At 42.4% G+C, this 16,084-nt stretch overlaps 1 protein-coding gene across 12 annotated transcripts in view; it reads right to left on the minus strand.

The window, feature by feature from the left end:
* FTO (FTO alpha-ketoglutarate dependent dioxygenase) overlaps window positions 1-16,084 on the minus strand; it is a 258,262-nt gene that overhangs the window by 168,732 nt on the left and 73,446 nt on the right. For 9 of the 12 annotated variants that reach the window (XM_083451896.1, XM_083451892.1, XM_083451888.1 and 6 more), the window contains one exon: window positions 14,745-14,864. The exons of the other annotated variants lie outside the window; for them this stretch is intronic. In XM_083451896.1, the coding sequence (XP_083308022.1) occupies window positions 14,745-14,864 (120 nt within the window). The remainder of the gene's footprint in view (window positions 1-14,744; window positions 14,865-16,084) is intronic. 12 annotated transcript variants of the gene reach the window in all.

Genomic DNA, 16,084 nt, shown 5'->3' on the forward strand with positions numbered 1-16,084 from the left:
GAGCTGCCTCTGAAGACGGTTCAGAATTCAGCAGTCAGGTTGCTCACCAGATCAAGATGGTTTGAGCATATTACACTGATCCTGGTCCAACTGCACTGGCTACCAATTAGTTTCCGGGCCCAATTCAAAGTGCTGGTTTTGACCTATAAAGCTTTAAATGGCTCAGGACCACAATACCTCAAGGATCGCCTCTTCCCATATGAACCCACCAACACCCTAAGATCACCTTCTGAGGCCCTTCTTCATGTGCATCCTCCTCGAGAGGTCAGGAGGGTGGCAACACGAGAACGGGCCTTCTCTGCAGTGGCTCCCCATCTGTGGAATGCTCTCTTCAGTGAAGTTCGCCTGCCACCTTCGCTATACACCTTTAGGCGCCAGGCAAAAATGTTCCTTTTTAACCAGGCCTTTGCCTGACCTGATCTACATCCTATATACCCTTTTTTAAATCATGGCTCTTTTTAGGGGGTGTTATTGGGTTGCTGTTTTTATTTTGATTTTATGTATGTGATCCTTTGTGTGAAATGCCCTGAGACCTTTGGGTATAAGGCAGTATAGAAATAAAAGTAAATAAATAATCTGGAAGATTCTTTACTGAGACTCTGCAGTGGCACAACTCACTTGGTCTAAAAAATGTGTGACACAGTCCCTAACAATGAAATAAAGAAGGCAAAGGGTGAGGAACCCTTTTCAGCCCAAGGGACACATTTCCCCTGTAGGCAGTCTTCTGGGAAGTACATGTGAGTGGTTGGTGTGGCCAAAGGCAATAGTGCGTCTTACCTTTCTCCGACAATCTATATTCCAGCCACATGAAAGCCAGAGGTTTTACACAGACACACTTCTCCACCCAAGCGAACAAGAGGCATTATCAGAGTTCAATAACTCACTCCAGCTAGGCAAAAAGCATAGGGGTGGGCGAGGGGGCTATGGAGCAAGGCCAGTGAGGGGTGTGGCCTGAGGAGGGTCCCAGGGGCCTGCTAGAGGAGCCTTGAGGGTTAAATTCAGAATACAGAGTGGAGAGTTTCCCACCCCTGCCTTAGCCTCCTTCTATGGGACTTCATCAAGGAACAAGAAAATAAAGAGGGTTGCTACCCCCAGGTCTGTTGGTTAGCTTTTTTAAAATAAAATATATTCTTTAATATTTAATTGTTTTAAATCCTGCAATTAAATCACAGCAAAGTCAGCCCAAGAAAATGAGGAGGGGGAAGATGTTTGCTTAACTCCAGTTTTTAAAGTAGCAGAGAAAAAGAGACAGAGAGTGCGTGGAGACAAAAAAAAAAGAAAAGAGTGTACGAATGTATAATCCCAATGGAATAAACTGACTCTTGCTAGACAAGCTGAAAGCTGATTAAAATATTTCTCATCCTTTGGGTATGCAACAGCTTTTGATGATGGAGAGTGTATTAATATTCAGGCGAGCCGCTTGTCAACACTTCAGACAGGTCCCAAGAAAGAATCTGAAATTGACCAGGTTTTCTCACAGTGCCAGAAATCTTTATGAGACACACAGCAGCACCCTTGCACCGGCAGAAGCAAAGATAAGCATTCGGGCTTGCCTTTTAGACCTTTTTCTACACACACACACACACACACACACAGAGCGCTATTTATTTTAAAATGTACCAGATAATGCTTTTCTTTTCCATTCTGACTTTGCATGTGCAAAGGTTTAAGAGAGACATTTCAGCTGTGTTAAACGGGGAAAGAAGAAAGGCATTTTGATTTCGGCCGACATCAATGATCCTGTTATTGCCTATTCAGTTTAAGCCCAACTGCCCAAGCTGCTTCCAGACACATAGGCTCCAAAGTTAATATCGGAGAGAGAAATCTCTTAACAATAATTGCTGGAAGAAGCTGAGCTGAGATGGCAAGGGCTGGTCCCTCTTTCTGCTTAACTGCTTCCTTGGCTGCATCTTTGGAAAGAAAGGCAAACAAGATGCCTACTGGCTGGGGCTTCAACAGGGAGGGCAAAATATCAGGATGCGCCAGCTTCTCAGTTTCTACATGGCCAAAGAGACACAGGAAACACAAAGCACAGCAAAAATGCCTCTAAGAATTATTCTGTGGCCAAATATTTATTACAGCTGTGGTCTTCCCATAGGCATAAGGCTGGCCACTGTGACAAGAGTGATTCTTAGTTAGCTAAATTTGTTTTGTTTTTATTTAACTCAATTATTGGAGTTCTCTCCCCACTCCTGTTAAGCTATGGCTTCACTCCACCCCTGCTGCCCATACAACCAAAGCTGAAAATAATTTCTGAATTACAGGATCTTAAAAAAAAAAAGTTAGGTTAGTTGCAAAGCACTAATAGTAAAGGTTGATTGAATTTTCACATTGCTACTAGCATCCAGACTTGAAAATGAAAGTAACGTCAAAGTTAATATTGGAAGAAGAGTCTCCCAGCTGTCCGAATTTTTCAAACTCTAACAAGGCTGCACTGCAACCAGCCTCCTGTGTATTTCACCGGGGTTGTTCTCTTTCACAGTGCAAATATGTCTGTTTATATTTTCACTCTGAGTTTAATCTTATACTACTCTGTATGTTTGGTAGTGGTGGTGGAGAGCTAAGTAGACGAGGGGGAGTATATAGACAAACACACTGCATGATCTCTAGACTTCGGTCAACAATCATAAAGAAAAGACTCTCTCAAAATGCCTAACCTTGGATGAATCCATAAAGAAGTTGATGGGGCAGGTGAGGAGCCGAGGATGGCAGAAGGAGAGCATCTGTAGATCAAGGATTCTTAAACTGTGTGCTGGAACATACTACAAAGGCCAAATATCTACTGAAAAACCAAGCCACCGTTTTGGATGTATCAATAGCTACAATGCCCATCATAGATGGAAGGTCCATGTAGAACAGTGTTTCTCAACCTGTGGGTCCCCAGATGTTGTTGGACTACAACTCCCATCATTCCTAGCCAGCATGACCAGTGGTCAGGGATGATGGGAGTTGTAGTCCAACAAGATCTGGGGACCCACAGGTTGAGAACCGATGATGTAGAACTTCCCACACACAGAACGGTTTTTAGGGAAAGGACCATAGCTTAGTGATGGAGCATATGCAGAATGTCCTGAGGTGCAATTCCTGGCATCTCCAGGTAGGACTGGGAAACAGCCAAGTCTGACACACTAGGGAGATGCTGCTGCCAATCAGTAGGAAACACTGAGCTAGATGGACCAATGGTCTGACTCAATATAAGACTCCTTCTTATGTTCCTATGACTGTGGTATTATCCCTTGGGCGTGGGGGGAGTGAAGAGCTATAGCTAACAAGCACAGAGAAATCCCAGATGCATCATCAAAGACTTAAGGAAAGTTCCAACCCTTGAGTCCAAAATGAGTAAGCAAAAGTGGCCAACTGAGATGTCATGAGGCTACTTTAACAGAACTTGCTTATAGTTGTAATGATGATAATGCCTGCCCTGGAGCTCACCATGAAGACATACACCATGAAGACATACGCAACTTCCACACTGTTAAAAGGAGTGAGTTTTGAATTTTGCCTCCAATTTAGTGCTTTGGGGAGAAAAAATAGAATCAAAAACTTTTGGCTTGCATTTTGAGTAGCAACTGGGTAGGAACAAAAGTGTGTGTGTGTGTGTGTGTGTGTACGTACAGTGGTACCTCGGGTTAAGAACTTAATTTGTTCTTAATTTGTCCATTCTTAACCTGAAACTGTTCTTAACCTGAAGCACCACTTTAGCTAATGGGGCCTCCTGCTGCTGCCGCTGCGCCGCTGCTGCACGATTTCTGTAAAGCGTCTGTAACCTGAAGTGTCTGTAACCCAAGGTACCACTGAATGCACATTCTATAATTTGCCTTTTTTGCCACCACACTCACCAATTTCCCAGTGGTGGCAATGCAGTTCTTCCCATTGACCACTGGCTGGCAATTGCCCTTTCTATTTCTCACAATCCCTCCCCTACTCTGCAATGACATGTTGCTGCCATTGGTACAATGGCGTTTGGAATGTTGCACTTGCAGAGAAACTTAACACAGAAATTGCAGAGTAGCTGGAGGCGACTTCACTAGAGATACAGACTGTAAACAACAGTATTACAATTTTTTTAAAATGCCAAGCACCTCAATACGAGGTTAGCTGGTTAGCAGATATGGAAGGCTGGTCTGAATACAGGTTTTAGAAGACTTTTAAAAACAAGCAGCGGTGGCTCCTGCCAAAACACCATTGGCAAGGGGTTCCACAGGGCAGGCTTGGTTGCAGCATGAAAGGCCTGGTCCCTGGTAATAGGCCAAAGTAACCTCAGGGTCATGGGGCCCCCCCAAAAGCGACCCCCCCATCAGAGGAGCTTGGCGATCAAGAAGCATGCATGTTGTTGGGCATTTACTATTCCTTGTGCAGAGATCACACAGTGTTGCAGTTGTTGTTGTTGTTTCAGATGGGGGGTGCGGTGCTGATCAATTCCAGCTCAAGAAACAGGCAACGCTGCACACAGATGTAGATCTCCGCACATCCACAGAAGGGTTAAAAAAAAGAAAGCAAGTGCTATCCACTGGTTTGCTCTGATGTTCCTGTAGATATTGTCACTGGATGTATCCTCGGTAGAATTCTATTCAACACCTCTGTCTTTAAGTACAAAGCTGTAGGCTGTAGCAGCTTTAGGAAACATAAGTATCCTTTTTTTTTTACTGCACAGTATCTGTGTGTCAAATTCTCTAAAGGGGTTTAAGTATTTACCCTGAACACTATCAGACAGTTTCTAAAAAATTTCCTTATCCTATTGCAAAAAGAAAAAAGGAGGAGGGAAAAAACCACTTCAAAGAGAATCATAAACACAGCCCTTTGTGCTTTGAGCACACATTTTGTTTTGGAAGCTTAGCTTTGAATTCGCTCAGAATTGTAAATATATCTATATGAGGGAGATGGGGAAGACAACTATTTTATTAAAAAGTAATAGTCATTCAGCAACCGGAGAGTGCTGAATTTTCTTCCACACTTATGGAGATTGACAACGCCGCAGCCTCAGCCATAAACATATTTATTAGGAAGTAAGCCCTGCTGAAATCAATTGGGCTTGTTCTTGCCGAAACATATTTCAAATTGCGCTCCCAGGTAGAAGAGGAGGGGGGGGGATGTGCCCTCAGTTTAACTTTTCAATTAAGGTTCTTTTAAAAAAAAAGATTACTGCCTCCCTCATATACATAGAGTTTAGCTTTATGTTCAGTCATTTAATTCTACACTCCTCAGAATTTGAAATAAGCAAATTATTAAGTTATTCCTGCCAAAAATGTGAACCTATAAGGAACTTGGACATTATAGATTGGGTTTACTATATATTTCTAATCACATCCATTTGACAATAAGTGACACTGCAGTCACCCATACTAACTTTAAGTACATGTGGTGTTAGTGTACCAGGTCACTTTCCAACAGTACAATCCTAACTATATGTACTCAGAAGTAGGTCCTATTGAATTAATAGGCTTACTCCCAGCTAAGTGGGGTTAGGATTGCAGCCTAAACTGCTAGACAGGTGGAAACTGGCTACACCTTGTCCTCTATAGAACGGCAATTGGAAGTTACAATAAGAACACTAAATTATAAAAAGCTGCAATTGTTATTGTTGATGCGGCTGTCAAGCCAATTTAACAACACCCAGCAATTACATGTTACTTAGGTGGCCTAAAGCTCTGCATACATGACTGTTAAAAAAAGCTGAGTAAATGAACTTTGCTTAATTAGTATGAATATTTTTCACTAAAAGCTATTCATCAACAAGGATCAGGGAAAAGTTCACATTTCTAGTAAATTATTGCCCTACTGCTGTGGTTATTTTATAAAACAGAATTGGCTTTTGCAAAATAATAACAAAATTGATTGTTGTTGTCATCATCATCATCTTGCTTTTTCAATATTTGGAGATGTGTGCACTGGAGCTCTAAGCTGCTTCTAGGCTTGCAAAGCTTTAACAAAGACAGTTTTATTTTGACAAAAGTGCCTCCTAATCATACAAAAGCTCTGATGTTTCTTAAATGTTAGCAACGACCACACAAAAAGAAAAATCTTGCATCCAGAAGAACTGGACTAAAGGTGAAGAACCACACTTCTAACTGGGCAGCTGTCCTTAGCAGTAAAGAGTGGGATGTTCACTTCTAACTATGGACACTCATATTTATCGGTTCTTCCAAACACCAAGCTGGGAGGAATGGTACCTTTCAACACCCCTCAAAGGGCTCCTTAGACTGACTCTTGGTGTTGGTATGCAAACGGGAAAGTCAAAAATGCAGTTTTAAATGCTCTAGCTAGTATCAAGTTTTTTAATCACTTGAGAGCTTATACAAGGAGGTGGTTTTACAGCGACATGTCAGCCTTCCTTAGTCTAAACCATATCAAATTTGTTGCTCGTTAGCCAAGCAAACTATTTGCATACACAGACAATAAACTACATGGTGGGGGGGGGACCCACATTAAACCAAGAGGGCCAGTTCAGTTCTGTCAAATATTTGCTGGGAGACAAAATTCCATGGGTTTCATTGATGGGTGGTCAAATTTCTATCGGTGGCAGCAAGAATAAGGAGGCAATTAACCTCCTTATAGAGTTAGAAGGATTATTTCCAAGGGCTTACCTGAGGTTATTTGCTATTTTGCAAGCTGCTGTTACACATTTTTGTACTGAAGATTTTAGTTTAAGTAATGATAGTGATGAATTTATTTAGTCGCCTTGTGCCAAAGCCCCTGGGATGTACAATAATAAACAGTATAGCACTTGCTTTGGTAGCACATATACTAAAAACGTTCAGTATGCACAACAAACAACAAACAACAAACCAACCACCACAACCAGACATAACTATAAAGCTACGGAGTTCACATCCCTGCAGACACAAAATATTTTCTTTTTGTAAAGATTTAGTATTTGCTCCCCCCCCCCCCATATTTTAACCTCTTCTCTCTTTCTACATTAGTGTCTCTTTAGTCACTATAAACAGAGGTCTGGCTCAGGGATGAGTTCCCAACAGAAACAGACTCTCTCGAACACCCACACTCATCTCCCTAGAAATCACACTTTCTCACTTTGGGCTTAATTTTTTTATTCGTATAAAACACCCGAAGCTCAGGCCATGTCTACCTTCCCTCCTCACAGCCTCTTCCCCCACAGTTCATTTTGATGGGCCACCAAATACTCCCATGCGCTCTTAAATGCTTGTACCGCAAAGGGCAAGAGAGGATCCTCAAATGTGCTTATACTACCCGACCCTGAAGGATGAATTGCCAGATGCCCCCTACTGCCGCCCAAAGCACAGAGCCAGATCCACCATTCTTGACGTGCCCGGAAATCACCCTTTGCAGACCGACCTCCCCTCCCCTCCCTTCTTCAGAGGACCTAGGCTGTATACACACAATACATTTAAAGCAAATGGCTTACCCCAAAGAATCCTGGGAAGCCAGAGCCCTCCTCATAGAGCTAAAATACCAGAGTTCCCAGGATTCTTTGGGGGAAGTGATGTGTTTTAAGTGTATGGTGTATATGGGTACATATGAAACCTGGGTGTTCCAGGAGCAGTTAACCGAAGGGTTCAGCCTTGGTACTGGCCAATGCCATCTTATTTCCCCTCTGTCTTCCCTTGACTCACAGCAAAAGAGTCTTGCTCTTCTTCAACACGATGCATTATTTAATCCCACCCAGCCATAGTAACCAGCAAAGTCAAGCCGGCACCACAGGTTGCTCTCTCATAACCAGAGGCACATTCAGCCCATCCCGCTCACTATTTCCTTCTCTCTTAAACTTCTTTACTCGCACCTCCCGCAACCCCTTCAAAAGAGAATATACTACGATTTTTTAAAAATAACATAAACAGAAATGAGTTGAACACTGCTGCAGCGAAACTGACAAGGCTTTCCCGCACATTTGTCAGTTTCACTGGTGAGCAGAAAGGAAGGAAATAGCAACAAGCGAGCACGTAAAATGTGGGATGATGCACAACAACCAACCATTCCTTTATGCCACCCGGGACAAGAGCACTACATCAGGTCACTCCAGGAAGCTTTGTGGTAATAGCACGATGGAAACTATAAAGCTGCAACCTATTCACTAAAACAGAGGAACAATTTCAGGCGGTGATTAATGCCTGCTTTTCCCAAAGAGTTCAGAAGTGTGGGTGCTGACACACTATAAGATCAATTTTAGTTTATTGTTAATTTTAACTATTTTTTGAATGTTTCAAATTGTTGGGTTTAACTAGATTTTTAAATGAAAATTTTATTGTTTTCTTCTTTTTGTGAACCAAACTGAGTGGGGTGTTTTTTACAGCCAAGCAGTATATAAATTTCATGAAATAAATAAACTATTAACTGTATTTATTTTTTACATTTATCGCTCATCCTTCCTCCCACATGAGTCTCAACATAGCATGAAGCCAAGCTGCTATATTATTAGAGGAAGCTACATTGCTGTATTAATAGCTGAATAGGGGGCTAAGTTTGCATTTTCCTCTTCACTCAGCACAGTACTACATAGAAAGCAAAACATTTATTTATATCCTGGGAGATTATTGTTTAGCCAAACCTTTGTATATCCTTCTAAACATCAGGAGCACAGTCCGCATACCAAATTTCTCCAGAAATGGTTGGGATTAATTGGAGCTTAGCCCTACCTAGCATAATGAAAAATTGTTGAGATTTTGATACTGCAAGAAAACAGATCCGTTTCAATAATAATTCTTTACGCAGTGGAGTGAATGAAGGTCATCAAGGCCAACTGCATTCTAAATACACAACTCTATTGTTAAACGGACTGTCAAATGAAGGAGGGGAAGCTTCATACAATGCGACACGATTTGCATTTTAAAAAACACATATGAAATGGAATGTTAAAAAAAAAAAGAATCTGCAGAAATGTGTCATTCAACGGTAAATTCTTTTTTAAAAAAACAAGTTTACTCCACAATCAAAATACATTATTTCTGCATCATTTTATCTTGCATTAAGGAAGAAGGAAACAGTTGAAATTCTTCTTGGATTGTTTTTTCCTCTCTCATCCCCCCCCCCCCTTTTACATCTTTCCTCGTTCCCTCATCTTCAACGCAAACGTTAAAACATTTTTATAGGTAAAATAAATGTCAGTTTTGCGAGGTTTTGCATGAGACCAGACCCTGGGAGACAAATTGTCTGTGCGCTGAATCTCAGAACAGCTTCGGCAAGAGCTCCCTGGCATCACATGAGATTTCAGCCTTTCAGAACAGACTCTACCCAGAAAGCAAAGCTTCTACAAGCCCTTTCAAATGGTAACTCTGCCTTTGAATTCGCAGAGAACTTTATCTTGATGTTGAGCATGATAACGTGCTAATCTTGGGCAACTAAAATTAAATATATAGATATACACACAAATACGTGAATTGCTTTCATATAGTTAAACGGGTGGGTTGGGGGAAACAGAAAAGAAATAGAGGACACACAAACTTTAAACTGGTTTGCCTTTCAATGTTCATAAATTCATGCAGTAATAAGCAGGGGGAGGGGATGGAGAGAGAAGGGAAGGTGGGAGAGAATGTGGTTTTATCAGAATGTCATTCAAATGAAAGGTTTAACATTTACATCACAAGAGTGAGCTGTGAGGGGAAACTATCCTTAGGGGAAGAATGCCAAGAACAAACACTAGAAGATACACACACACTAATACACACAGAGACAGTAATGTCACACACACACACACACACACACACACACGAAGACATCCATGAGCTACAGACCCAGCGATGTAAACTTTTTGTAATATGTTTCTGTTAGAATACTCGGGAAATTATTGTTAACATGAATGAATTAACATTCCAAGATTTATTTATTTTTCAAAAATCTACAAAAGAAGCAATTCTCAAGAGTATCTCCCATTAGAAAAGATCAAAGGCATAAATATAAAAATGAACGACAAAAGTTGTTCACCTCAAACAAGAGAAGGAATTAATTCTGTTTTAATGGTTTTGTTTTTCCTGTTAGTCACAGATTTCGGAGAAAAGCAGAAATGGTTTGTATATATGGGAGGGGGGGTGCTAAAATATACATTCCTCCCCCCCAACCCCAACCCCCTACAAAAGCTTGTTTTGTCTTTATAATGTAAACAAATACATTATCTTTATGTGAAACATCCAGAGCTTTTGTTTTTGTTGTTTTAAATTAGCTTAATTTTACAGAAACCAGATCTGTCGCAACACGCTGCACTTTTTAAAAATGTTAAATTGCTGTTGAATTTGTTAGCCCACAATTGATTTCCTGTATTATGGAATCTTAGAGATTATGGTTAACTTGAAGAAACAGGGGTAAATTTTGATACTTATACCGACATGTAGCTGCATTATTATTATTATTATTTCCCAAACGGACTTGTTGGAAGCCTACCTGAACACTAGCTCAACAGTGCCCCCTGCTGCCCAACAGCTAGTGTTTTTAAGAGTTTGGGACACGGGATAGGTATGAAAGGAATACGACCAACTTGGGGAGGGGTGAGTTGAAAGAGAGTAAATCTGAATCCCAACCATAATAAGCACCCAAATTTACTTAGAGACCCAACAAAAACAACAGACATTACCTATTAACATTCTCTTCTGTCTCCCTCAATAGCTCAAATTAATTGTGATTAATGTGTTAGGAGTCATAAACATTAAAGCCATTCTTTTTAAGATTTAAATTAGAAGCAGCTTCTGTCTTGGCCTCCAAAAAAGCCTTGCAAGCTTGCTGATAAATATCGTCCCAAGTCCCGTTGAAAGGAGATACACTTGACAGCGCCGTGTTTCTAATTAGAGACACATGGAGACGTCACACCAATTGCAGACAACTCAGCCCTTGAGAATTCTCCGGGTTTGCAGGTTTTTTCCATGTCCTCAACACGCAGCGGAGATAAAGTAGCAACGGAACCATCTTGATTTTTTACTCGCTAAGCGACGCAGCTAACTAGGGGGAGAAGGCTATGACTGTAGCACCAACAAAGACAAAACAAAAACAAAAACCCCAAGGGTAGCCAAGAGTGAAAAGGGAAACCGCTTAGATCAGAGTTTTTCAAGCTCCAGGCAGCTGCAGGACTACCCACACCCTAATTTCAAATTTGGCAGACGTTCTTATTACACTCAAAAACTGAACTGAATGCAACAGTAAACTATGGATTAACATTATGAGGATGAGCCACACACACACACACACACACACACACACACACCGGCTTGTGTGCACTTCCCGCTCCTTCTCCTCCAGCGTGGTCGTAAGGAGGAGAACAGAAGCTTCTGATCTGATATGTGGACTAAAGAACATGGGAAGCTTGGGGAACAGGGAACCCAGGCTCTTCAAATGTGCTAAAATACAGTTTAGCTTTACAGCTCAACCAGCTCAAAGAGTACCAGTCACTGTGCAAATGTGTAAGAGTCAGAATTATTGACACACACACCCCAGGCAGGTCTTCTGATGAAGGGAAGAGGCAAAGCCCTGAAGACTAAATCACGCACAGAAGGCAGATCCCTGTGTGACATCACAGCATCAGCCCTGATTCAATAATAATAATAATAATTTATTATTTATACCCCGCCCATCTGGCTGGGCTTCCCCAGCCACCCTGGGCGGCCTCCAACAGAACACCAAAATACAATAACCTATTAAACATTAAAAGCTTCCCTAAACAGGGCTGCCTTCAGATGTCTTCTAAAAGTTTGGTAGTTATTTTTCTCTTTGACATCTGGTGGGACGGCATTCCACAGGGTGGGTGCCACTACCAAGAAGGCCCTCTGCCTGGTTCCCTATAACTTGGCTTCTCGCAGCAAGGGTACTGCCAGAAGGCCCTCGGTCCTGGGCCTCAGTGTCCGGGCAGAACGACGGAGGTGGAGACGCTCCTTCAGGTATACTGGACCGAGGCCGTTTAGGGCATTAAAGGTCAGCACCAACACTTTGAATTGTGCTCGGAAACCAGTTTAGGTCTTTCAAGACCAGTGTTATGTGGTCTCAGCGGCCGCTCCCAGTCACCAGTCTAGCTGCTGCATTCTGGATTAGTTGTAGTTTACGGGGGTCACCTTCAAAGGTAGCCCCACATAGAGTACATTGCAGTAGTCCAAGCAAGAGATAACTACAGCATGCACCACTGGTGAGACAGTCTGATTCAATCCCACATACAGATGTGGCAGAATGACCTAGCCACAGCAAAGGCCCTTTGAATAGGGACATATTTTCCTACCATGAGTTGGTATGATGGACACCTGAGGGTGGCATGGTTAGCCAGGTGGCATGTTGGGTTTCAGATAGCACCAAGCATGGTCTGGAGCTCAAGCGGGGCCTTTTCGCCATCTCTTGGGCCAACTAATCCTCTCAGGCTCCACCCTCTTTCTGAAAAGTGAAGAGCCTTAAAGGGCCACGAGCCTAGCACTGTCAACAAGGACCCACACACCCCATATGAACTGATCCAGACTCTGCAATCATCATCTGAAGCCCTACTCCACATGAGGTCCAAAGGGTGGTAACATGAGAATGGGCCTTTTCAATAGCAGCTCCCCATTTGTGGAATGCTTTACCCAGGGAGGCTTGTCTGGCACCATCATCACATATCTTTAGGCGCCAGATAAAAACATTCCTTTTTTTGCCAGGCTTTTGGCTTTTATAGATCTGTGGTCTCCGATACTGGGTGGGAAGTTTTAATCTCCCTGTTAAAAATATGAATGTGTTTTAGATTTTTCTATGCTTTGTTTTATTATGGGTTTAATGTATATTATTTATTTAATGTTAGAAGTTTGCTTTGGGTTGCATTGGCAAAAAAAAGCAACTAGGACCCTCGTACCGTACCCACGGGACTGCCTCTCCTGGTATGCCCCGCGAAGGACCTTAAGGTCTATAAATAACAACACTTTGGAGGTCCCGAGCCTCAAGGAGGTTAGATTGGTTTCAACCAGGGCCAGGGCCTTTTCAGCACTGGCTCTGACGTGGTGGAATGCTCTGTCACAAGAGACTAGGACCCTGCAGGATTTGACATCTTTCCGCAGGGCCTGCAAGATGGAGCTGTTCTGCCTGGACTTCGGCTTAGACTCACTCTGACCCCTTATATGGGATTTGGTATATAAATTTTCTCTTGGCTTTTTTGCTGGCCCATGTAGGACCAGCATGGATAGCTGGCTCGCGTGAATATCTGATGTTTCCTCTCTTTATGGTCTTGATTTATGGGCTACTACTAAAATAAGGCTGCATTTAAAGCTGTATTTTAAGCCATATTTTAATTACCTGTTTGTTTGTTGTTGTTTCTTTTTCTTTTTCTATTATGTTTTATTGTAATTCATATTTGGTGTTAGCTGCCCTGGCCGGGGAGGGCAGGGTATAAATAAAAATTATTATTATTATTATTAAAGTTTGATAAATAAAATGAGCTCCCACTACTCCAACCAGTCCTCTGCAAGAAGAACCCATAAGGTGATGTGGGGTCACATGTCAGCACCATGGATAGCTCTGAGTGCACAACTTTCTCTGGCAAAAGCTGGGGCCTGACTGGATCCTTGGGTGTCCCTCTGTCCCCCTTTCCACTCGTAAGTCCCTGACCGAGATTTCAAGGGGCAGCCACAAAACTGCCATTTGTGGCATACAAAAAGGCAAGAGTTTTTCCTTCTGCTCTCTGGGGGCTTCTCTCCTGGTACCCTCCCTGCACCACTGGGTAGGTGGTGCCAATTGGGTGGGTTTAACCAAAAGGGCCAAGCAAGAGGCATGGAGGGCAGCCTCCACTGTGTGCAGGGTGGCACTGGGCTCAAAACAGGCCCTTCATTATTAAGATCGTCATGTTTTATGCTGCATGGGAGGAACTCACAGCACAGTTTGAGAATTACTAAGGTTTCCTAAGACATGATTGTATTAAGCACTAACCATTAACAAAAATAGTTTCCTCTTTATAGGTATATTCAATGGTTGTATTAAAACTAAAAGAGGGGGAAGAAGAAGAAGAAGAAGGGGAAGAAGGGGAAGGAGAAGAGGAAGGAGAAGAGGGAGGAGACACAGAAATAGTACCATCAATATGCATTTACAAAATGCAAGGTTTCTGCCCCGATAGTCTTGCAATCTATAATCTGGCACAGGGGAAACAAAAGAAACAAGGTAAGAGGAGCAAGGCTGGTATCTTAACTGGACAATCCTATGCACCTAGTCCACCAGCATTAGCACCACTGTATCCAAACCATATACAACTCAGGAGGTGAAGCAGGGGGGAAAGCAGAAAAAGTGTGGTGGGTAAAACTATAGTTTCCCTTGCTCCCTCCCATTAGACTCAATGAGAGGGAATTGCTTAAGCCTGCCATTGGTTTCCAATGTGGCTGTGGTTTGGAATTAGCATTGATCTGCTCTACCCCCGTGCCACCTTGCTTCACTCAAATTTTCTAATATTTAAATTGGAAAAGTATGTGCATTATTTCAGTGCCAGGTATTTTGGGTTAGTTACAACAGGAAATGGAGAATGGGGGGGGGTGGAGACAAAGGATTCTGGGGAAAGTTGGGTTAAGAAGACAGGGAAGAGGAGTGGAAAAGAGAACCCATACCTTGTTAAGTAGCTGCAACTCTTTCAACTGTGGACTGGCAACAAAAGGGCAAAACAGCATCCCCGAGGTGCAGGATTAGTCCAGGGCCAACTAGTTTCCCTTTCAAAATAAGCTTAATCAACTGAGTCCTAATTGTCTTAAAATGGAGCTGGGAGCTTTAAGGCGCCATCAACTCACAAACCCACAGCAATTGGGAAAATTGGGTGCAGAGTACGGTTAGGAGGCATGATGCCCAAAACTGGTACATACCATGAGCTCCAGCTTCCTCCAAAATTCATCCAGCGCAGCCATTGGTTTGTCCCACCAGTCAGTGCACTTCCTATAACGTTTACCCTGGAACCAAAATTGTCGGAGCCACTCAAACTCAACCTGCAACAAAGACAACATGGGGTTTTCCCCCCCTTAAAATTTTCCCAAGTGGACCTTTTCTGCCTATGCAGAAAAACAGAGGAGAATCAACTGTATAGGAGTAAACAAATGTTTACAAAAAGGCTAGCTTAGGTTGAGAACAGAGCAAGACATGCCTCTCTCTGCCTGCCACTTCCAGCTCTCACACACAACAACTCTGGTGACTGTTCTTCTACCTTCTATTATTATTATCCTTCGCGACTTAGTCCTTTTGGGTTTCAGGGACTGGAATACAGAAAAACTTGGTTGCAGGCTAGAAAGTTTTCCACAGGCATCTGGGTTGCTGGACTAGATGGGCCACAGGCATGATTCAGCAGGCTCTCCTTGTGTTCTTACAATCTGATTCAGTATAGCACCACTTTATGTTCTTGGAGTCAATCTGTACAATCAGACCTATGTGACGAGTCTGTAGCTGCACTTTACTATGGCAGACTGCATGGAGGAAATCTCAGGGGTGGGTGTGTATAACACACGCGCGCACACATCCCAGAACAAGTAATATGCCAAGAAATAGGTTCCAGTGAGCTTTCTTTGTTTAATTATTTAATATGGATTAATATTCACGTGAGATCACCCACCTGCAATCTGAAATAGTACAGCCCATTGACAGCTTTATCACATGAACCATCCTATCTTATAGCTTGCATTGTAAGAACGTCAAAATGTTGCTACGGTACATCAGACCAAAAAGCTATCTACGTATATGCAGGGGTTCAAACCAGCAACAGTTTCATCAGACAAGTGTGCTGATCATGTAGTTCGGCTCGTCATCTCCTAGCTGGCTTTCATGCAGTCAGTGACGTGCTGCAAAAGTAACTAAATCTAAACCGTGTGCCCTTTAATGCAGTCTTCCCACCCTTTCCTTTGTATGCTCCCTTCCAGTGGACTCCACCAACATTTGATGGTGCCTTTCAAAATGACATGAAGGAAAGACAGAAAAACCTTTCAGCATCTTGTGTTGCCACTACTGTAGTTAAGGAGCAACAATGCAACTTCAGAGAGCTCATTGGTTAATCTTCAAGCATAGTTCTTTTTTTCCTCCTTTTTCTTTTGTGATACCCAGATCCCACTCTCTTTTCTTCCCTCTCTCTTCCTCTTTTTTAAAAAAATTCAGTTCTGGTCAATTGGAACTGTGTATTTATCTTTGTTATGGTAGTTTGTGTTTTATACACAGGCTTGAA

The sequence above is a fragment of the Podarcis tiliguerta genome (assembly GCF_965153285.1).
Source record: "Podarcis tiliguerta genome assembly, chromosome: 8".
NCBI classification, from domain to species: Eukaryota; Metazoa; Chordata; class Lepidosauria; order Squamata; family Lacertidae; genus Podarcis; species Podarcis tiliguerta.